Genomic DNA, 23,997 nt, shown 5'->3' with positions numbered 1-23,997 from the left:
TGAGTTGGAAGGGAACATGACAGAGATGAGTTCCCGTGACCAACTTTTGACTTTTCGTTGACGACGTTATGGTAGTTTCACCGTGAAGCGATACAGGCTTCATGGTAACTGTCCTTTGACAGTCTTGTGTTACACACAAGTCTGTTACCCAAAGGTGTTTTTTTTTATCCGCAGAAAAAGGATGAAGATAAAAGCCATTGTTGGGGTGTCTCTTTGATATGAGGTCTTTGAAAGAGTACCAGCTAGTAGAGATCGCATCGGCGACGATAGTTGGAGTGTTGGGGGGTTGAGGTGGGGTTGGGTGGGGCAGGAGGCGTGGGGGTAAAAGCAGTATGTTTTCTCTTTAAGAGTCAACTGTCGACTGAAATTACACTGAGAATCATTTCCCTTAAATTATGTATAAAGTTACACCATTGTGGGTATTTTTAGCTAGTCACAACGGGTGTGCCCAGAATCGCATACATGTACGCTACGTAGTTCCACAATTTTTGTGGAAATGGCAGAGGAAGTGCAATCTCTGTGCAAATTTAAGTAGAAAACAATACAATACTTGAATATGTTTATAGTTTTAAATATTTTTTTACTTTCATGGAGGTCAAGCTATATTGCTGGTAAACAGTGACATACAGTATGGCCAAATACATACATACTCTTCTCTTGCATACTTATAGTACATACTGAATTACTGGTTTAGTAGTAGGCTTTGGACAAAATTCAGTATCTAATGTGTATGCAGGCAATTTTGGATGCACCCAATATTTATGTGATAAGCATTGGTGGGTACTGGGACCGTCAGCCTATCTGTGTACGGTCAAACATGTCCATGGAAAAATGTTTTGATTGAGGGAAAAAGAAACACATAGAAGAGCTGATTCATATTAACGATATACCGACTCGTCTGCCAATCACATCCCAGAAACGAACGCAATTCCCACCAATTATATGATAGTCTTTTTAGAACGGACAATCTACACTCAGCATATGCGCAGCAAAGTTGACCGCATATGAGTTAGTGGAGTGTGTCACATACTACCGTTTTGGTAATATATTGGAAGAGAGAAACACTCTGTCAGAGGAAACTTAAAGAGTTGGCGATGAAAGCGACAGCCTAGCCGCCACAGTGGCTTGTAAAAAAAGGCGATATTGTGGATGAACAAGGTAAGGCGTTGGTAGTGCGGCGATGCTTTTAACAGTTTAAAGTCTGACATGCGACCGACTCGTGCTTGTGTACTGTAAACTCTGCCGAATACTTGTGCCAACTAAAACTGGAAATACTACTAACTTATTTAACCAACCGAATTGTTGGTTAAATTGCTATCCAGTAAAACAATGAGAATGCAGGTGCTTACTGTCACGAACACCATGCAGCCCATTAAGATTTCTGCTTTCAGTCGGAAGATATACGGGACAAATTACATCCCATATTGGTTAAAAATACGACGCAGCATTTAATCTTATTGGACGGGTGACAATTCGATCAGCAATGTCAAACCCATTCCCTGTAACGAACAGCGAGGCAGTCAGAGGAGACGCCTAACAACGAACTGTACTGTCAGTGGTTTCTAGTTTTACGACCAAAAAGTTGATTTTCTGATGATTTACTTACTAAAATTAGATTTCAGATCCCAGTTTATTCAATCTTTCTCCTCCGTTCACGTTTTTAATCTGTTATTGGGCATTTCTAAGGGAATTTAAGGAAAAATGGCACATTGGAGTAAAGCTGTGTTGACTTGAGTTTACATTTGGAACCGGGATCAATGAAAACAAGTCAGTTTGGCATATCTCAATATTGTAGCTGTCTGTCACTTACAAATTAATGTATGCGTACTGCATTACAAGTTAGATATGGACAGTGGATCATTATACGGCTGGCAGTGCTGCCCATTTTCCTGCCTGTTACACTAAATGATACACCCCCTAATGTCCTGTTACATAAGCCTTTAGGCATCTCTCGATCAGTGTTTATTGTCTGTCTGTTTGTTTAATCACTGTATATTATTTACTGTGAACATAAATGCGATTAGTCATGACTCAATCAGGCGTGTCTCGACATAAGACTGTATATTGTGATAATTCTTGATATTACGTGATATGAAAAAAAAAAATGTGATAATGTATTTTGTCATATCGCCCAGATTACATTTTTAAATACCGAGTATGTGGTAAAAAAATGCATTTTGATCAAAATGTCCTGCACAATTTGTTGGGGTGATGACCCCTGGGAGGGCGAGAAATGCTGCTTTCTGGACCAAACCAATTACGGGAGAGATGGTGGCAGTCACCCCGAGTACTTCCACAACGTGCTGATTGTTGGACACGTGGCTTTAAGTCTACTGGTATAAGTCTCTTGTGGATCAACGACAGAAACAACAGTCTGAGGTCCAAGCAAAGCCTTTAGATCTCTCAATTTAATGGTTGTGGTATTTTCACGTACCTGCTTACCTTTATATCCTGCATTTTGAGCCATCTGGTGGCCCACAGAATCTACCGTCTACCTTTCACGCTAATAAATCACCAGTCCAGGCATCTGCAGTTTGGTGACAACGGCTGTCACCCTTAAAAGTTCAGCACCTCACTTAAATTATGCAGCACGCGCTCGATGGCTCGAATAAGTGGTCTTTTGTGGCCGGGGAGTCTTCGGGGAGGAGGGGTATTTGGTTTCAAAACGTCACAGTCGTTTTAACCACTTTGGAAATTGCATGCAAGCTCCTCTGCCACAAGAGTAATCTGACATTTGGTTTTGACAGCCCTTTAAATCTAATTACATCTGACAGCGTGTGTTTTTCTCTGAACCAAGTGCTAGCACACACACTGGGAGCGTGAGGGTCCATCAGCTTTTCTCTTCTTAAGTCATCCTCATTCCTCGCCCTGCTCACCCCAAACTCCGCAAGCGTCCGGCCCCTAAAACAAATGAATAACAAAAAGTCTTCCCAAGCTGAGAGAGGCGACAGTGGGCAGTAATGAGCCTCCTTATTCCTGAGGATTTGTGGACGAAGAAAACCGGATCGTGTAATAGCGGTAATGCTACGCTTAATCAAGACACACAAAAAGAATCACAGGAACAAAACCTTAGACTAGGAGTTTGTATGCAATTTATCAGTAGAAACAACAGCGATTTAGTGAGCACTACCTGCTTCCGGCAAAACGGGTTTTAAGGACTTCAGCTGGAAAGAGCTGACGAAGCAGCTAGCCAAAGGAAACCGGCACTCAGATATTAAGATAAAAAATTACAGTTAAGAGTCCAGGAAGACACTGCGACCTACTGAGATCTAAAAGGCAGAGGAAACGAAGTTTATTTGGGTTTGCCTCTTGAAATAAAAACACTAAGAAAAATAGCTATTTATAGTTTCAGTTGATTAATAATTAGTTGAACAGCCTTTTTAAAATGCAGTTGTTTGTTATCAGACAGCTTTGCCACATTTAACAACGAGAGAATAAGCTGCTGGAGAATAATGATGTTTTACTAGCGCTGAATATTAATTAACCCCATTTAAAAAGATAGTTTTAGGTAAAACCGACTCGCTTAACTTCAAATGGACCTAATCCAAAGTACCCTAAAATGCGACTTTTTTTTTGCAGTGTCAACATTTTTTGCACCATTATTGCTTATTCATACGCTTCCATGAGCTGTAAGGTAGGCTATACGCCGCTTACTGTTAGAAATGTAATATTCAGACTTTGTTTTGCTCACTTTTTTTTAATGACACCATTATGAGCCATTACCCACCGCAGATTGGCCACGGCTACGGGAGTCTGCTGGCGCAATTACGATAATGAATAAAAGATAAGTCCCGAAAACGCTGAAGCCGCCTTCCTCCTCCGATTCCCCTCCGGGACGCTGACACGGTGGGGAGGGGGTGTTTCCTGACTACTAACAGGAATGCGCGTGACGGGACCCCCTCCCCACCGGGGACCCGATACGGACTCAAGGTCGGAGTATTTATTTATTTTTGGCCCTTTTTTTCGGGGGGGGGATTGTTCGCCAGACCAGCAGATCTTCCGCTATGTCGAAAGAGATTGATGGTGCATTTACAAGAAATGAAGATACGCATGAGTCGGGCATGATTCTCGCAGGATATTTCCTTTTATTCATATGAACTTACTGATTATTTATTCTATACCGTTTTCTCACATTGCATGTAATTAAACATTAGTATCTTGCTCCAGGGTGACCCGGCATGTTCCTAAAGCACTGCACGACCTGGCCCGAAGCTATTATTCACATCCAGCGAGTAATTCCACGCGTGTTTAAGGTGTGTTACATTCAGTGTGCGCCGGGAGGCATGTTACTCAGTTGACATTTTAGCGAATAATTACTTTTGTTATTCTAAACTCGGCAGCAGTGCAAGTAAAGGAATTAATTCTGTGCAAGCAGATAATTACTGGAATGCAGTATTTTGCTTTTGTAAAGTATTCTCGGGTGGCTTCTCTTTCCTGTAAATGCTGACTTTACAGAGTGTACAGTGTCTATGGAGTTATAAATAACTAGTTAGCGGTGTGACTGCTGGGTGAATCGTGACAGGTGAGCAGATAGGGCACGATGTGGGTGATGCCACCGGTGTCCAATTTGCCTGGAGGTTCCGCGAGAGGGTTGCCGCGGAGATCTGTGACCGAGGCTCCCTCTTCAGGGGTCTGTGTCGGTGGCAGATGAGGAGAGAGGGGGGGGGGGACAGTGGGTGTGTCTCTGCCGTCTTTGAAGGCCATGGGCAGACAGGCTTTAGGAAATCAAGCTGGCCTCAGGTGGTTCTTCTCCCGGTGATTCTGTACTGATGTGTCTGACGCAGGACCTGTTTGCGATTGCCAGTGGCGGTTAGTAAATGAATTTTTATTTTTTAATAAAATGCTTCAGGAAATATGTGGTGGATTTTTGCTGAGATATTTCCATGTGTGGATATATATCTTTGTTTGAGACTGAGCAGTAAGAGCTTCATTGGATGCTTTTTGTAAGAAGGGGGTGAATTGCTGGTTTTGGGGGTGGGGGGGGGTGTAAGCTTCTGGCAAATTCCTGACACAGATAGCATCACCCCACCCTGCCGACCCCCCCCCCCCCACACACACAAGCCCAGGTTGATGTTGTCACCAGGCAGACGAGATGAATGACTCGCACTCATGTGGCGAATGCACTGTTGCTATCGGTTTGTTCCTCTGCATAATGGCTGATGTCTCACCCTCCTGCAGTTCATTCCCGGAGACCTGCGTGACACAGCATTACAGCAACACATCCTGGACTGATTTTTATTTAATTCCCATCGGAAGTTTCGGCAGCATTGAAGATGGCTTCCCAGGCTTATCGGCCTGCCTCGGTGAAACCTCAAACAGCATTCTGTTCCATTTCAGCCATCAAAGTGTCCTTTAATCTCCGTTACTCCTCGGGGGGTAAATAATGCTTAATCTTTCACATACACAAATAATAAAAACAAATAAATTTGGCGTGAGTTTTAACGACGTATTGCCTGGGCAGGCACAGAAATGGTGACTGTGAAAGATTAAGAAAGACGACAGATTTTTCTGTAAGTAAGTCGAACGGATTCTTAAAAACAGATGTTTGCACTTGCCGTATCAGCAATAAGCAAGATGAGAAACGCCCTCAACATGAGTTTCATCATTCCCCCCCCCCCACATGTACGGCCCCCAAGCCCCTGCCTAACAGTTCCTTAAAGAACAGAAGCAAGCGGATTATCCTTATTGCGGACCTCTGTCCATATGACTCACTGCCGTGTCAAGACAGGCTGCGGCGAGGTCCCACAATGCCTCACTCCGGGTTAAAACGACCGCCTGGCAAGAAAACAATCCGTTCCTCTTTTCACATCTTGGCCCGAGCTGCGTGAGAGGTTCCGCAGCCTCGTGATAAACTCAGTAACGGCTCCCAGTGCGCTTCTTTTCAGAACACAGGTTGGGCAGAAACAGGAAATAGCGATGTTCTTAAATTCCTTCAGACACTGCGCCTTTAATGTACGAAGGGCTCTGCAGAAATATTCTGGCTAAGAGTGAAAGTCTTAAGAAAAGCAAAATATTGTTCGTCCGTGTTTATAAAAAAAGGCCCTTGAAGGTATTATGTGGATGACATGAAAAAACTATTACTGTGACTGCTAAGCACCTTTTGGGAGAACGTTTCCATCGTATTCCTGGCTGGCTGAGAGATCTGAAGGCTTTAAAAGCCTCCAAAAGTCACAAATCTTTCGTTATTCAAAATTATGTAATAAACATAGCAGGACTTATGGAAAAATAAGGTTGGGGCAAAACACACAAAAAACCCAACCAAACCATTAATCATTATGGTCAAAAACGAGATCAGGCTTGTCCTTTCTGCATTAATGCTTTTCTTTTACGTTCAACGCTGGAAATCTCACCAGTACACTTCTCACAGTCTTGTTTACCTGCAGTTCTGTGAAAGTCAGCACTTCCACCGCGAATCACATCAGCTGAGTATTGAGTATATTTTGCCACGGACTGGCAGGTGCAGGCGTGTTACCCTCTGGCATAAAGCATGTATGTGCTGGAGACACAATCATGTATAAATCGACAAGAGAATCACCTTGGTTATTAATCCCCTACTTATGCATCGCATATGAGCAAATACTCATTTTATAAACACAGCACTTGGGGAAGAACATCCAAACTGTTATATACTTACAGTATTTGCATCACATGTGGGTGTAGTTAACTGGCTCCCCATGACTGTCTCCCTGAGGTAATGTGACTTGAAATCCGAGGCAGCGATCCTGATATCAGGTTACTTCCAGAGTATGACATTTTGGTATGACACAGGATGCAGACGGAGGAGGGACATGCAGACACCAGAGCTTCTCGCGTCCGACATGTAAACACGGCCGCTGATGTTCTCGGTCTGTTTGCCCCGATGACACTATCGGTGCAAATAGATCCAACCTTTGAGTCTTGACTTGCTGCCTTGAGCAACATTACCAGCATTGGTCCTACTAGGGAGTCAGTCTAATATTGTAAAATTGCACTATACAAATAAAACTGAGTTGCATTTAATCAGTCATTTGCATCTTTTCTGTGTTAGCTCTATACCCAAGCAACTGGGGAACTTCCATGTTAATTTTTTTTTGGGGGTGGTGGGGGGGTTGTTACATTTTGCTAGCCCACAGGAACATGCCCAGATGACCAGTCCAGCCCTGCCAAGCTATATCATCAGTTAGGGCTGGTTCATGGGTGCAGTGTGAGCGCAGAGATGCTTAGATTAGGTCAAGAAAGTAAAATTCCAGACCAAGATTTATGTCAACCAACCAGTATAAAGAGTCACAGCGTATACTCAACTGGTTGGTTGGAAAAAAAAAAATCCTGGTCCGGATTTTTACTTTCTGGACCTGGACTATCCCCTTCTGTACCACTTCCTCTACGTCACTTCCTCTACGTCACTTCCTCTCCGGTATGAGGCTTTACTGTGTTGTTGCCTGCAGCCTCATTAGGGGACAAACTGATCGTCTGCTTATCACAGTAATTAGGACCTGGAGCTGAGTTTGTCTCATTGACATAATCCGCTAAAAATAGGTCATGTCATGCTTCACTTAAAGAGAGTGTTTGTTATCGATATCTGATTTCTCACTGTTGTAGAAGTATCCCAGATTCCCTGTTTTAAATAGTGGATATCCCAGTTGTGCTGTCGCAGTAGAAAAAATACCAATGTACAAAATTACAACACCATTCAGTTACAAAACAAGCTTAAATGTTTACCAGCAAAGCTGGTGTTCAAAACATGTCATTATGAGGTCAGTGTTTGGTTGAAATTCTGAAAGCATTCTGGGATGCAGCACAATCGTGAAAGAAAAAAAAAAATACACAAAACCAGACATGCCGTTTCAATGCTTCGAAACGCGAGAATAGTTTTGGATTTTATTCTGAAATGGTTTTGCATTGCAAGTGTGTTTAGTGGAAGCTGCTAGAAAGCTCTTAGAGGTAATGGTTTATGTTTTGGAAAGCTTTCGGGGATGGATGGCAGGGAGTCGAAAGTGCACGTTGCGGTTTGCACCGGCCTTTGGGTGCAAAGTCACGCTCTGGCCAAAGTATGCGTTACAGAGACCTTATCACTGTGAGAAATGCGGCGGCCTTCCCATTTAGCAGATCGCAGAAGCTGGCTGGGGGGGGACGAGCGAATTCCGTAACGAGCTCGTGATGTCGCCGCCTTGCTTTTCGCCGGTGGCCTGCGGCGATCCAGCCAACGCCTGACCGCGATGCACCCGGGCAAGTAGAAATACCGGCGGCTTCATGGCAGCTGCTGGGGAGGAAGGAAATTCCTGGTTTTTCATTTATGAAATCAAATGACGTGCAAAAATAAAAACGAGAAGTTAATCTGAACCCTTGTTTTTTGAGCCCGGAACGGCAAGAAGAAATGCCTGGAGACACAAACGGACTGTAATTTTTGTGTCACCGAATACTTGCGCTTTCTCAACACAGATGGATGGTTTGGGCTTTATCGGGTCAGTGAGGAATGTCATTTTCTGATCATTTAATCCTCCCCCCCTGCCGGACACCTGATCTCTCCCACATCCTTCTGTCTGCCAGGGGGGGGTGACGAGTACACAGACACAGCGCTCTGCCCCCGTCCTTATCGCAGAGCTCCACATTGTCACACGGCCTGCAGGAACGGTGGGCTGCAGTCTGCACCTTAATGAAGAATCGGAATCGGGCGACCAGCGGAGTTTAAGTCAGTCGTCAGGGAAAAAAAAAAACAAAACAGTTTTAACCCCCTAAGATGGACTTTACCGCATTAAGCCATCTGTATGCTACACCATGTCACAGGGGCGATTCGGGGATTTTTCTTATAGGTGGGAGGTTTAAGAGGGGCGATAATTCATACAGAAGAGACTGCCAATCTTTAGCCAATGATATGCTTTGAATCGGTGAGTGACAGGAGAGGGGGCACTCTGGGGGCCAATCAACTTTCTCCTGGAGCCTGTTTCCCTGTGGCCCCACCCCTGTATACACACCTGCCATGTCATGTTTACATTTACATTTCACATATTTAGAATTTTGCCCAAAGCAACGTACAAGTGAGTGAAATAGCATATTACGCTACTGGGCATAAGTGCGGCTAGACTGAGCTTCCAGTTACAGCTCAGATGTGAGCAGTATTAGAGCAGGAGGTACACAAAGCAATAACTTAATAAGGCTAGAAGTACAACATACGAAGATTTGGGGAATGTAAAAAGGGGTCAGGTTAGTACAAGAATTCATGGCACAGAAGGTGGAGGCAGAGTCTGAAGAGTGGATTTTCCAGTTATGTGGAAAATGCAACAATGCCATTTGCAGTGTGTGTTGCACAGACTTGTATTCTGTTGGCTGCCCTGAAACCGGACATCGCAAACCTCGAAGATGAATGTCATCCGACAGGACGCGGTTCAGAACGCTTCTGCTGATTACGCATAGCTATGTCCCTTCGTTGAATGAATTTTAAATATACATCTACCTCGTTCTACATAGCTTAGCCTGCTTTCGCTTTTAATCGTGCTGTGTTTTATGGTTTGTGGCTTTAGAATAAGAAGAAAAATATAGATTTTGTATTGCGAGGACAACATCTGTTCAAACTGAACCTAAACGTTCCCCATTCAATGAAGAGTTTCTGACAAAGTGAGATATTCTCACTGCAATTTAAGCATTTGTTCTGTTGCAGACGGCTGGCTAATTCTTCCAGGTACTAAAAGGGGTATTTTACAGGATTGGTTCCTTTGAATTTATAGTTTATAGCTGCAGCCTGCAGATTTCTGAACTAGCATTTATGAAGATACCTTCCTGTGTGAAGTAACTCGTCCAGAACTTCTAACGATTCCTTCAACATTGTTGTCACTTCAAAGAAAGTGGACAGAAGACATTTCTTCTGCGATTTCTGTTGGACATACCGATTTCCCTCTGTGCCTAAGAGGATTTGACTGCACTGCAGTGGGATTCCACTTCAAAGCTTTCGAAAAGACTGGGTTTTGAGACTTTGGACCACGCGGCGGCTGAATTGCTCCGAGCACTGGCCCAGCTGTACTTTCCCTGCCATGTGACCCGGCCGGGCGGCATGAAGGAGCGATATTGTCGTTGTGGTTGAGATGCATCACTGCATCCAGATGAAGGCAGTTGTCATGCTTAAACGTTGCCTTTGATGAGTTAGATTCGTGTCACTTATGAGTCTTTTGTTTCTGGTTTTTTGCAAAATGCATGAGAAGGACCCCAGTTCCTAAGTAAAACACCTTCTCTGCCACCTCATTACAGGAAAAACCGCCCAGTGCAGAATGAGGACCCTTCTCCTCGCGTACGTTAAGAAGCTCCCTGGGGGAGCCAGCGTGGATGGAGGTCGTGACCTTCTTCCACAAACCTCCCATCTCTCTGCCTTTGTACCCGGAGCCCAACTCCGAGTCTGAGCTGCCAGAAAGCTCTCGCCACTGGTGCCATGAGCAGGACAGGCTGCAGGTACGGCCTTCTGGCTCCCGCTGTGGAAGAGCACAGGAGGAAGCCGGGGCGGTTGCAGGTGGATGATATCCCCGCAGGCCTGATCGCCATGATGGGGGTGAGGAGGGAACCTCATCGATGGTGGCGGTCCCTCGGCAGCTTCCGGAAGGTGAAGCTCTACGGCTTTGTCTTCGGCTTGGCTCTGACCTTCCTGATCATGACCTCCTACGTCCTCTCGGGCGACAGGAATAGTCTCCTCCTGACAGCATCCCCGTACCATTTGCCCAGCTTGGTGAGTCAGGGACCTTTTCCATTTAACATCACCACATCTAAGGACTACGCCGGCATCAAGCTCGTGGTGAAATCCATAACTTCCAAAGTGCACTTCAGTGCCAGGCAGCTTCCGGACCCGAAGGATCTGATCCAGAGTGAACCGCACGTAAGTAACTGAGTCTGAGTCTTAATTCCTCAAATGTGCTAGAAAATCCTCGCTGAAAAGTATCCTGAAAATCCATTTAATTAGGATAAAACATTATGGGGCATTGGAGGGGCATGGGTACACTGGTAGGTTAAGGGGGGGGGGGCAACAATTTATGGGTCCTTTGAATATGAAAAATTATACATCATACCTCTGCCCATCAAATTCTCACATGCCCCCCCCCCCCCCAGCTCATACCTGTATTTCCTTTAGATTAAAAGTGCCAACCGTAGCGGGGCCGAAGGTGACGTTTTGTCAGGGGGGTGTAGAATATCTAGCTATGCCCCTGACAACATTATACCGAAATTTAAACACAGAGAGCTTCTGCTTCTTTTTATTATGTCTGATTTTATTATATATGTTTTGTTCAGCTAAATAATGATGATATGTTAGGCAGGAGCAGAAATATTCAAAGAGGGCGGTGAGTAAAATATGTGTGGCTGGTACTGAATTGTGACATAAATGAGTAGAGAGCAATAAACTCCAAGGATTTTAACGGGGCTGCATAATTGTGTGAAATAGCTGGAAGTCAGCTCACAGCTTTCAGACAAAGATCCGTTACATTCTAGCTGATCAGAGGCCACCAGGACTCTCTGCTGACCTGCGGGCTCGTCTCTCCCGGGAAAGACGCCGAGAATGACTCACCTTCACACCTCTGCACGGGATGGCGGTGCGAGATTCCTGGCCGTCTGTCATGTGGCTGAATCTCTACGCCCAGATGGCAATTTTGGCCATTTGCTCCTCGAAAATAAAACGGCCACTCTGAAGGCTGGCTTCAGATGCCGAGACTGGGTCAAGGACAGAAGATAGTTACAACTAGACGTGAAACATAGTGGAGACTGACAGACCATGCAGTTTCACTTTTAGGAAGATGATGGAGATGTATTCCCGTTAGGGCAGTCTGTTCCGTGGTTCAGTGGGTAGCGCCGTGGCCTTGATTCCTGTCTGTGTGTGTGGGGGCTGCATGTGTTCCCCGTATCTCCCCATGTCATTCCGGTTTCCTCCTGTGGATCCAAAGAACATGCAGTTAGGCAGATTTGGCATCTCGAAAATTCCCGTAGTGATTCCGTGGGCAATGCCTGAGCATGACCTGCTATGGACTGGCATCCCATCCTGGGTGTCCTCTACCTCATGACCTGTGTTTCCTAGGATGGGCTCTGATAAATATGTATACAGCTTCCCCCCCCCCCCCCCGCCCCCATCAACTAGTTATACATTATAGTCATCAACACATTGTATTGCACAAGTACATTGGTATGTTCCTTTTCACATTCATAACTTATTTTCCTTTCAGGCTAATTCTGACCTGTTTTGACGGGTTTTGACCACAAAAAAATAATGTTTATTACCAATCAGACACCGTAGCCAGGTGGTAAAAGTATGAGTCTGGGCTTATATTAACGTTTGATCAGTGAATCAATGTGGGGGGGGGCACCCCAGGCAAAATTGAAATGCATAATGTAAGTTTCTCTGGCACATTTCGGGGTGGTTAATGGAATTCGAACCTGTGACCTTCTGATGATGGGCCCGGCAGCCTAACCCGCTGAGCCACATTATTTATGTCATGATTTTTTATATTTTACAGGTAGATCGTATTGATTTTACATATTTTGTTGAGTATGATGAGCTTCACAGTGTGATCTCATTAACATCGCAGATGTTTTCCGTCATCCCCCGGAAATTCCTGCCCGACGTTAAAAACCCCTGCTGGTATGAAGAGCACTCTGGCAACGTCACCTGGTACGGGAGCAACTTGTACGCTCACTACTCCAGGCGCTTTCGCATCGTTTTCGACTACCTGAGGCGTTCCTTCTGGGAACACCTGCATCGCCACGGCGACAAGCACTACCGCATGCGGTGCCTGCCATACTTCTACATCATTGGGCAGCCGAAATGCGGCACGACGGACCTGTATGACAGGCTGAGGCTGCACCCTGACGTCAGGTTCGCCACGCTCAAGGAGCCGCACTGGTGGACTAGGAAACGTTTCGGTAAGCAGGCAAATTCTTTTCCAATACATGTTTGCAAATTAAATCTGGCTGATTATAGATAATTATTAAAACATGAAATAAACATGTTTTTTTGTTGTTGTCGGGGCACTCTGATCTAAGGCTTGATGCTGAATATTGATAAATCGGGTATATTTTAAGGATACAAGTTTCTAAAAAGCCAAATATTTTTTAATGAAGTAATGCACATCATTTCCAAGAAAGAAGATAACAGTACAGAGTGAAAAGGACAAGTGTCTGATAAAGCATGTTTAGCTTGCTGCAACATTGTAACATCTATTGCTTTGAGGGTCTGTTCAAAGAAAATGTTACAGGCTTTTTTCTATACATTAGTATGCCTTTCGGACTGAGCATTTCAGTATCCCCCTAATGTCCGGCCCAATGAGTGTCGGGGAAAAGGAAGCTACAACACAGACTATACAAGTTGCTGGAGCTTTACAGAGGCTGTCCCTCTGAGTCCAGCTAAGCAGAACCTAGAAAAAACTGTAACAGCCCCTCTAGCATGGCGGATCACCGTTTATTAATTCATTTTGTTGGGGCAGCATTCCAGGCGCACAGCAAAGCAATTTCTTGTCAATGAGAGACCAGGGTTTTGCCTGTACTGGTGCAGTGTGCAGGAGAATAAAGATTTTCAGTAACTACGGCTTCCCCGTTCTTAGCGTATCTGTCAGTCCGGCAGCAGCTGAGCACTGCTGTGCCAGACAACAGTGTAATCAGATATTAGCACGTATGGGAAAGGAACCTTGGGTTTTCAAAGTCTTCTGACTTTGTTAGTCTTTAGTTCAACTACTTCACACGCTGCAAAATGTAGCTTTAACGTTGAAGTCGGATTTAAAGGGGTTAAACTGTATCATAAGTACAGATGTTTAATTTTTTTGAACGTTTGTATTAAAGTGCAGATGGGACCTTCAGTCTCGAACCTTATCTCACGTGGCTGAGATCACTGTAAAGGAGCCAATGTTGTATCCATTCATGCCCTTTTGATCGCCACTTATCCAGAACAGCATCTGGAGCCCATTCCAGGAAGCCATTAGTAAGGAGATACCCCCGGACAAGATGTCTCTCTATTGCAGGGTACATAGTCACACACAAACACATGCGATGGACAATCTATTTATATGTACATTACATTTACCTTACACATGCTTTTATTCAAAGCGACATGACGTTTCTTGAGAAAGCAGAGTCAGATGATCCCAGAAGCATTTGGGGGCTTAAGGGTCTTGCCCAAAATCCCAGTGGTGAAACCACTTTGCAGAGTCTGGGATTTGAATCAGCGACATTCTGGTCACAAGCACAGCGTGTTAACCCGCGCTGCTCCTGCGACATAAGTACACCTCATAGCATGGTTTTGGAGTAAGAGAGGAGGCGAGGGGACGCTAAGTAAACCCATACTAACACTGCGAAAAATGCACAAACCATAGCTGGGGTCAGAAACCGAACCAACATCCTTGCTGGAAACATGCTATCCACCGAGCAATCATGCTTTCCTTATTTCGTATTAATCATTCCAAAAAAGAATTAAAAGAATGAAGCGTAACACGATGAATTATTAATGAAACAATAATCACCAGCGGAGATGATGGGATCTTGTCAGAGAAGGGAATATTCTTCTGCTCTGTACGTTCTTATTTCAGAATAGCGCAGTTAAGGGACATTAAAATGAGTTTGCTCGAGGCCTGGCACATTTATCGGTAAGTGTTCAATAATCATTTTCCCCGTAATTGTTTTCATAATCTCGCCGGATGAAATTGTTGATTCATATGAGCACTGTTCAGAATGCAGAGTAGTTCTTTCGCTATGGGGGGTTACCCCTGACCTCCCTTTGGGAGGGGGGGGAGGGAGAGCTCAACCCTAACCCCGAGCTTCTGATAAGACGCAGGCGGCTTTGATGGAGCCCATCTGCGCTGCCCCATATCTCACTCCAGTTCTGCTACATTTATTTTATGTAGCAGTTTTCACTGGGAGACCACCTTCACCTCCGTAACAAAGGTTTGACGACAGCAATAGCAGCATGGATGAAAATAACAGCAGACAATGTGAATGTAAAGGAAGGGAATAAAAAAAAACTAACAGTTATAGACATGCTAATTTAATACGAATCAGAACAAAGTGTTTTCATTCATTGACATTATCTTCCCCAGACCTGTAATAGTAATAGATATAATTTCTATTTGTGTTACAATATCTGTGAAGAATACAGCAGAATATGTCAGTACTGATATTTAATAATATTGGAAAAGTGACAGATATAGGATATAATTGTAAAATATGCTTGTAAATTGAATACAGACACACATTCAACTTGAAACTAGTGTTCAGGTCTCAAGGTCGCGTCAACTGTCATTGCTGTACAGAAGACTTACAGGTTTAATTCCTTAATATCACTACAAACACTAAACAAGCATGTTTATCTGCCTGTAAGACTTCTTATTTATGGAACGGGTGTCTGATTGTGTTCGAGAAATTTATAAATATTGGTGGCGTTTCCCAGGGAGGTCAAACGATGCCGGCTTTGCTGTCAGCGAAATTCAGCACCCTTACGATAAACCGAGACTGACTTGGGCACATTTTCCGACTTCAGCCCTGGTTGCATTATAGTGCTTCTCAGATAACATGGATACAGAGCAACGCAGACTGTTTTGAAATCACAACGCATTATAGCCAAAGACTTACGTTTAAAGAATCCTAACAGCGGGTTAATAAAATTATAATTTCTGGGCTGAAAGAATGTCAGCTGTTATGGTGAAGTTAGTTTATAGCAAACTATAAAAGCAGTGAGAGATGTGATTAGGGTATATATAGGGTATATAATATTTTTAAATGAATGTTTGAAATAGGGGCTTTAATTAAGAGAAACTCAGGGATAGTTTTGCTACAATTCTGCTTAGCTTGCATTTACCTTGTGGCGCGCGCGTGTGAGAGAGACGCCATTTTCAGACTTTGCTTTCATGGCTGCTGAGGAATTCTGCTCCCCCAGGACTGACTTTCCAGCTCAGGGTCGCTGTCTTTTTATCTTCTTTCATCCACCTCCTGTCCTAAGGGACGTGACAAGCTCTTTCATTGGAAATTCCTCCAGAGTTGCGATGTTCTTGTTGGCCTGTTTGCACATTCACCCAGTGCTGCGGGTTTAGTCGGCATTAACGCACTGTAACTTGACGGGTGGGCGTCCACATCCCGTGTGGCACGTTTCCTCATTAACGGTCCGAAAACCTTTTAAGTTGAGGTGATGAAAGGACCGATGCTGTTATACCTACAATCTCATGCTGTCTATCAGCTCTTACTGCCCCCCCCACTGTGGGTCCCAATCCCCGTTTCTCCCATCACCCTCCTCCCAAGTGCCTCTGAACATCTTGAGCCAAGCCTCGACGTCTATGAGGCCCGCAGTGCAGACTCTCTTGCGTCTTCTGCCGCACGCCTTCTAGAGGAGATGCACCTTGCAGTCCCAGTCACACAGCAGCCTCACGGCACATTAGCATCCGATAGACCGTGTGCGATTACTACTTTCGGAATCATCACTCCATCATTGCACGTTCTCCCAAGCGTTGCGTATCACTGCGTAGACCAGATGACGAGCCCCCCCTCTCCCGGCTCGGTTTATTCTACTGAATCAAAGTCAAAGCAATTGTGTTTCCTTCTTGCATTGCTACAGATACTGATTTGCAGGGAAGGGTTTTTCACCTTGTGAACACTTGAGAAACAATACACTCAACTACACTGCAGGCCAGGAGCATTGCAGGGGTCAAAAGACATCCACAGCTTAGCCCTGGTTCTCAAACTGAGAGCCTGCTTGTTACAGCATCTTAGCCCAACGAATCATTCGGGACTCATTTGGATTGAATTGCAGCGGCACACTTCAGTCACAGGGAGAGATGAGATGTTGAAACCAGCGGTGGGCGGGATTATCGCACTGAATGGCTTCAGCCCAGACCTTGTAACACGGAAGATCCCATAACAGCAAACAAACATGAATGATTATCAACCTGGCCAATGTGCACCTTGCAGGGATCATCCGGCTGAGCGAAGGATTCCACGAACGCTACCCTGTGGATGATTACCTGGATCTCTTCGACATGGCCACTTACCAGATCCACGACTACTTGCGGTGGAACCAGACCGGGGATCCCGATCAGCGCAAAATCATCATAGGTAACTCCTGCACTCAACTGGGAAGCCACTTGATCTGGGTTGAAGTCCAGCTGGAATTCATGCCAGCAAAGTGCCCATTATTCTAGTTCAAGTGTGAAAATTGATGTGAAACACAAGTTGAGAATTGAGCTTAGAGACTAAACTGTGAGGAAAAGGAAAAACATTTCCTGGAAATAACATCTTTTCAACGCCAAGTCTGAATTCCACCATTAAGAACAATTGTACTGCTGCAAAATTGTATTACTGTGAAAATATCAATACGAAACATTTCACCAAACTTGCTACTTGTTTTTGTTCACTCTCTGTTTCCATAAAGTTCAGTGTTGTCATGGATTTAAAGGCTTTTGATCGTCGCCTCCATGATTTATTCTCAAATATGTAAAAAAAAGTTTCTGAAAATGAATTTTAATGGAGAAGAAACTTAACTGTGTTTGCAAACCTTACAACTACTGTCAGCTCTCTTGTCTTCTTATAAGGTGAAGCGAGGCAAGACAGGTCCCCCGTGTCTCACAACCCCATTTTGCTTAGCATCTGTGGTCCTGATTAGCATTAGCGACACGTTATATCCCGTGTGCCCTCCTTGCATTCCGCATGGGCCAAGCTTTTAATTTCGTTTGGTTTTGTTTCATTTCATTATTAAAATTAAAAGATTTAATAGCTCCTCACCAATCCGGGAAACTTTTCCATCAGTTTGATTGGTGCAATATAATGTTTACTGTTGCACTTTTACTTGGCCATGTGCGTCATTTCCCGGCGTTGACCTGAGCAGAATATAAAGTGTAGCGTTGAACGGTGCATTTCAGCTCAAAGCTACATAACATGCTAACTCTCACCCAACTGCAGCACTTTCTAATGGAGGGGGACGTGCGTGACTATGTCAGATATTACATGGCAGGCCTCTCCGATTTAACAGTCAATGTCTACAACTCGTGACCACGAGACTAAACCGACAACAAACCATTGAGCGCCGCCCGTCTGCATAGCTTTTGAAGAACTCTGGGACTCGCTTTGTTTTGCTTTTCGTTTTCGTCATCCTTTCGTTTTTAACGTTTGCTTCTGTGTTTTTAGTCATTTGCTCCTGCCCTGCATCACCAGTGTCACTAAATGACACGGAGCTTCCCAAAATCCGATCTTCATGAGAACGTGATTTCTCGTACGGCACGACAGCTCGTGCCGCACTCCAGAAGGCCTCCGATTCGCTCACTCCTGCTGCTTCTTCTAATCCTTGTACTACGACCTGGTGCTCGGAGTCAGCGGGAAATGCAGTGTGTACCTCACCTCCCCGCTACTCTTAATAAACGTCGTCTTAACAGCTCAGGCGGCTGATCCTGTCTTGGGCGAGTCGCGACGTATGATTGAAGAAGATGGGCTGATTGTGTTTAATCAAGCATAATTGAGTTCATATAAAAGAACACCACAGTTAATTAGCCAGTGCCTAAAAGCTCTGTCGCTTGGCTTAGACCCTTGCCCTTCCCTGATGCCAGTTACAGTCTAGGGAATGTTTGGACACCCTTGGCAAACAGTCTGTATCTCAGATAGGATCCACCGTCTGAGCTTTTAATACTGCATTTATTACATTTATTAAGAGGACAGTCTATGCTTACAGCCTGGAAAAATATGAGACCGATTGTCCTTTACGTATTACATTAGACCCTCTTGAGTATGTTAATTGAATATTAATTTGTTCAGGCATCCATTGATTGGAGCTGTAATCAGTTTTTAAAAAGACATTAATGAACTACCGAAGACCATTAAATAGCACTCAGATATGAGGATTTACTATAGATTATTAAGTCAGAAGATCTAGTGTAGATATTTTCACAACCCAAGACTTTTAAAAGAAAGTGATTCAGCTGAAATGTTTTTTTTTCCTGTGGACTTTAATACTCTAGCCACAGTAACACAGTAATCCTTTGTGAATATTCGTATATATTCCATATAACTGATGCAAACTGGACTGTGATTTTCCTGGTGGATGCCCTGTGACTGTGATTGGTGTTTTGTGCTGTGGTGGGCAGGCTGTGATTGCCATTCATCGTTTTGGTTGACTGTGATTGGTGCTTCATATTGTATGGGCAGGTTGTGATTGTCACTCATTATTTCAGTTGACTGTGATTGGTGTTTCATACTTTATGGGCAGGTTGTGATTGTCACTCATCATTTCAGTTGACTGTGATTGGTGTTTCATACTTTATGGGCAGGTTGTGATTGTCACTCATCATTTCAGTTGATTGTGATTGGTGTTTCATACTTTATGGGCAGGTTGTGATTGTCACTCATCATTTCAGTTGATTGTGATTGGCGCTTCATATTTTATGGGCAGGTTGTGATTGTCACTCATCATTTCAGTTGACTGTGATTGGTGTTTCATATTTTATGGGCAGGTTGTAATTGTCACTCATCATTTCAGTTGACTGTTATTGGTGTTTTGTCTCTGGTGGGCAGGCTGTGACTATTTCAGTTGACTGCGATCGGCATTTGTCCAACAGGCGAGGCCAGCGCATCCACCATGTGGGACAATAATGCCTGGGTCTATTTCTACGAGAATGCCACAGATGGAGAGCCCCCGTTCCTGGTCCAGGACTTTGTCCACGCTGTGCAGCCAGATGCCAGGCTCATTGTGATGCTGAGGGACCCTGTGGAGAGGTGGGTTATGGGTGTTTACTGCCCAGCTTGTTGTACCAGGAAGAGAAAGCGTTATACTTTCAAATGCCTATAGGTGTGTTTCACATTATAATGTAGTTACCTGGGTCTCCCTCTCTCTCTCTCTCTCTCTCTCTCTCTCTCAAATATATATACACACACACGTTTAATGCTTATGTTACTATGAGTTCTACAGTCTGATTTTTTCCATTACAAAATACCCAGTATTCAAAATCAATATGGATTTCCTAAGTTTTTTTTTCCAGTTCAGTCATTCTTATGCTCTGAGGATATTTCCTATAAAAAAAAGAACATGCATCATGTTTCAGATTATTTTGCATTTTGCTAATTATCCTGTTTATTTGACAGACATAATTCCATTATGTGACAGAGCACAAATGATGCAGCAATATCCTATTACTTATGTATTAATTGACCACAAGCTAAGTCTTAGTTACATACTAATGTCATGTTAGTTCGTCATTAATGAATCGCGATGCAGGTTATATCTCAAGCATTCGCTATATTTGTTATTGTATCTGTTAATTCTGTAAACCTTTGTGAACTGCTGAAGGAACAAATGATGAATAACACAAGTGAAATTCTGATCTCATCATTAACAAATCGTGACATCTCATCACGAATAGCGATTATATTTGTTCATGATTTGTACTTCAGTAGTAACTGAGTTATTACTGAGTATTTGTACCCCATCAAGTAAACTGGTACCGGAAAATCTGAAGAACAAAGGTTTCATTTGATTTGATAGGCACAGAAAGGATGGTGCTGATTGGTGGAATGGTGACTAACTAAAGACGCGCTCTCTGGCTGATAGGTTATACTCCGACTATTTGTACTTTGGCATCGCCAACAAATCGGTGGAGGATTTCCACGAGAAGGTATCGGAGTCCCTGCATCTGTTCGAGGGCTGCCTGATGGAGTTCTCCATGCGTTCCTGCGTCTACAACACCACCCTCAACAACGCCATGCCTGTAAGCTAAGAAACGGACTCATCCTGTCGTTCATGGCATCTAATGTATGCAGCTGTTTTAGCGTTCAAGATGGTGGTGGGGTAGTGGGAGGGCGGGGGGGGGCTAGAGGCATGTGTTTATCCTTTTAATGATAAAGAAAAAAACCCAGAGGAGCCACAGTCTCTGTTCTGAATTGGGAGATGGGGGGGGGGGGGGGGCTACCGCATGTGCTACACTGCAGTACACATTCGACTGACTCAGCAGGATAAGTGCCACCATTTTTGTGGTCAGTATCCCTAAGTAAGAGGAGCAGAGCGGATGTAAGTAAAGCTGAGGGTGTCCGCCTGGGCCAGGATTCAAAATGTGTCCATTTTATTATGTCCTGGACCCCAGGGCTCTGTTGTTGTTAGTCTGTCCTCCTTCTGTAGTGGGAGAGTGCAAAGATCCTGGGAAAGCCTGCTGCCGTTTCCTGCCGGCAGAATTTTGAGTATCGTAATACCTTAAGACCCACTGTGCATTCCTTGTCCAGTGCTCGCATAAGGCTGCAGAAGAGCAATGGTGCTTCAAAGTAAATGGAGGGTAGGGATATACTATTCTGTCAATCTGCCTGGTTTAGTCCGAAGGGCACCAGCGAAGCGGCCAATGGGAAGTGAGGAAAATGATTGGCGTTGTGCGATAATCCCGCCCACCGCTGGTTTCAGCATCTCATCTCTCCCTGTGACTGAAGTGTGCCGCTGCAAACTCGTGACGTCTGATTGGAAGAGATGGTCTGATTGTGTTTAATCAAGCATAACTGAGTTCACATAAAAGAGCACCACAGTCAATTAGCCAGTGCAATTTACTTTATGCAACACAGACTAGCTAGAGAAAATATAATTAGGTTATTTAACATGCTGACAGTCGGTGATAATCATTCTGACGATCACTGAGAAACAGGTGAGAGCATATTTAATTGTCTCTGAAATAGCTGCATGGACGATAGACACAACAGCTGCCAGTTTCCCATTTTGCACCGTCTTGCTGATGTACCGGTGTCATGCGATCGAGGTTGCCAGTAATCCAAAACATGGCAACCGATGCAGAGCGAAGTAGAAGCGTGGCAGTTAGACAATGTAATGAAACACAGGACAAAGATATGATCCATGTTGAAAGGAACCCTGTTTGACTGGGAGGTGGGGGTTGAATACAGCCTAGGGTGGCATCTCCATCTGTCCACTGTTGCACGGGCTACAGCCAGCCTGTGAGTCCAGACGTTCGTCTTGGTGAGGGGGGGGCTGGGGTGTGAGAGGCTGAGAGCCCGGTGCTGGTAGACGGGGAGTCTGTGAAATGAGTCGTCCTCACTCTCCGGATGGGCCGGCTATATCCTGCTGTTACCGCTACAGGAACTTGTTACAAACGACACCCCCCCATCCATTCTACGGGAGAAAAATGCCTGGGGAGACAAAATAAGGAACCACATAAGTTACCCAGAAGAAGTAGCTCCAGTTACCAGCCCTGGCTCTGACATCCACCGAAGCGAATCTCCGTGCCAATGCAACTAGGCCGTATTAAAATGTAATATCAAGGCTTCATTCTGAAATGTCTGCTCTCTGCTTCCGCCTACAGGTCAGATTACAAGTTGGACTGTATATAGTTTACATACTCGACTGGCTGACAGTCTTCCGCAAGGATCAGATTTTGGTTCTTCGACTGGAAGATCACGCCTCGAACCGAAAATATACCATGCACAAGGTCTTCGATTTCCTCAGTCTGGGTATGTGACGGTGATCTCGGCAATCGCTATGATGTCAGTGAATGAACGCAAGCTACATTCATCTGTCGAACACTGTGTGTAGAAAGTACACAAGCTCAGTTTAAAGGCCTGGGCTTCTTTCCGGATGCCAGCCCGTCAAGAGAACGTGTTGGGCGAACCCTTCATTCCCCCTACAAAGACGCGTCGATGTCCTCACTTAGCATTAAAGACCCGTGGGCTAAAGACGGCAGGTACTTAGATCTAAGGAATCAAAGCTCGTACCCTGTCGAAACTCCCCAGTGAGGTTCTCATTGTTACAAAAATGGGATAAACATTGCGTCTTGCCCTCACAACCGCCGGCTCGCCTGTCTCCTTTCCCCAGGGCCCTTGACGGAGCAGCTAGAGGCAGAGATCACTAGAAGCCCGGCATCCAACACCAGGCGGCCCGCAGACAAGAGCCTGGGACCCATGCTGTCCCTAACCAAGCAGATCCTACAAGAGTTCTACTCACCATTCAACGAGAAGCTGGCCAAAGTGCTGCGCAATGACTCATTCCTGTGGGGAGGCGGCGAGAAGATCGCGTGAACGACCCCCACTCAGATTACCGCCACACGCGGCTTTTCTACGAGACTGACAGGGCTCTTTGCATTTTTATTTAAATTATTATAAATCGTCAGAGAGAATATCTCATACAGAATGGCACAATGCATATTAATCAGTCATTATGACCTTATTTTATATGATTAAAGGGAGCACTTTTCCATTTTTTTGTCCTGAATTGTTTTTAACGGCTCTTCATTAAAGGAAATATTACATAAGGAGTTTGTCTATGCGCTTCTGTCACGGAGAAGAAATGTTCTACAGGCTGTCATCCTAGGGCATTGAAGAACGATCCAATTCCATACACATGGCAGCGTTCCTGCCTTGTCTTAAAAAGGTACGTAATAAAATCGTGCTGCATTTAAGAACGACTCAAACACTTCAGATCTCCGTCACGTTCTAAATTCAAGCAGATATGTTACAATACCACCCCCTAGTGGCAAACTTCAGAAATGCAGACGTAGGACTACTGCGGCCGGCATGTGACCCACGTCACTGATATTATAAATTCAAGCCTCATTCGGCATCTGTTACAGCTATTTATATGTATCCCTTCGGCCGCGAAACGAAAGCTTGATATGAGATGACACTTTCTTCCCGTACATCATGGCGTTAGGTCATCGATGCTCGTAAGCTGGTCCAAAAGTATCAGCATTAAAAGGGAAATTTCGCCCTGCTTGCCTTATGCTGTCTATGACATTTATATTTCTGCAGTTCATTCGCTAATGTTTCTCAGCTGTATAAACAAATGCATGAAAAATGATACGATCAGACCCGTTGACGTCGTATTAATGTTACATACCGATGTGACTTTTGGGATGAACTATTAATTATTTGCTATATTTTGCATTATTGCGTATTGTTCTGTACATTGCTCTGGGGTGTTAGCTAAATGTGTCGTGTGCTTTCATGCCTTAAGATTCAATCTGCACAGCGTGTTTTGATAGAATTCTGCCTTCCAGAACAGTGTTTCCTTTCTGTTCTTTCCATTCTGCAATCTGCCAACACGTCCTGGCCCAG

General features: G+C 44.4%; 1 protein-coding gene and 1 long non-coding RNA gene across 3 annotated transcripts in view; one reads left to right on the top strand and one right to left on the bottom strand.

Annotated features, from left to right (window-relative positions):
* Nucleotides 1-23,195, top strand: part of chst15 (carbohydrate (N-acetylgalactosamine 4-sulfate 6-O) sulfotransferase 15) — a 38,575-nt gene extending 15,380 nt beyond the window's left edge. The window contains exons 1-8 of one of the 2 annotated variants that reach the window (XM_048987740.1): nucleotides 973-1,158; nucleotides 10,219-10,834; nucleotides 12,531-12,864; nucleotides 16,888-17,031; nucleotides 19,521-19,677; nucleotides 20,510-20,666; nucleotides 22,251-22,398; nucleotides 22,760-23,195. In XM_048987740.1, coding sequence (XP_048843697.1) covers nucleotides 10,397-10,834; nucleotides 12,531-12,864; nucleotides 16,888-17,031; nucleotides 19,521-19,677; nucleotides 20,510-20,666; nucleotides 22,251-22,398; nucleotides 22,760-22,962 — 1,581 coding nt within the window. In that variant the 5' untranslated portion in view covers nucleotides 973-1,158; nucleotides 10,219-10,396 and the 3' untranslated portion in view covers nucleotides 22,963-23,195. Of the gene's footprint in view, nucleotides 1-972; nucleotides 1,159-10,218; nucleotides 10,835-12,530; nucleotides 12,865-16,887; nucleotides 17,032-19,520; nucleotides 19,678-20,509; nucleotides 20,667-22,250; nucleotides 22,399-22,759 lie in introns of those variants that run through there. The other variant, XM_048987739.1, reaches the window with a different exon arrangement.
* On the bottom strand, nucleotides 21,577-22,763 carry LOC125715793 (uncharacterized). Its single transcript, XR_007384183.1, has 2 exons — nucleotides 22,660-22,763; nucleotides 21,577-22,077 (listed from the first exon to the last, which is right to left on the bottom strand). It is a non-coding gene; the product is annotated as an uncharacterized LOC125715793 (long non-coding RNA).
* Nucleotides 23,196-23,997: the final 802 nt, after the last annotated feature.

The sequence above is a fragment of the Brienomyrus brachyistius genome, chromosome 20 (genome assembly GCF_023856365.1).
Source record: "Brienomyrus brachyistius isolate T26 chromosome 20, BBRACH_0.4, whole genome shotgun sequence".
NCBI classification, from domain to species: domain Eukaryota; kingdom Metazoa; phylum Chordata; class Actinopteri; order Osteoglossiformes; family Mormyridae; genus Brienomyrus; species Brienomyrus brachyistius.
Note: the sequence above shows the minus strand (reverse complement) of the source record. Positions and strands in the feature narration are given on the sequence as shown.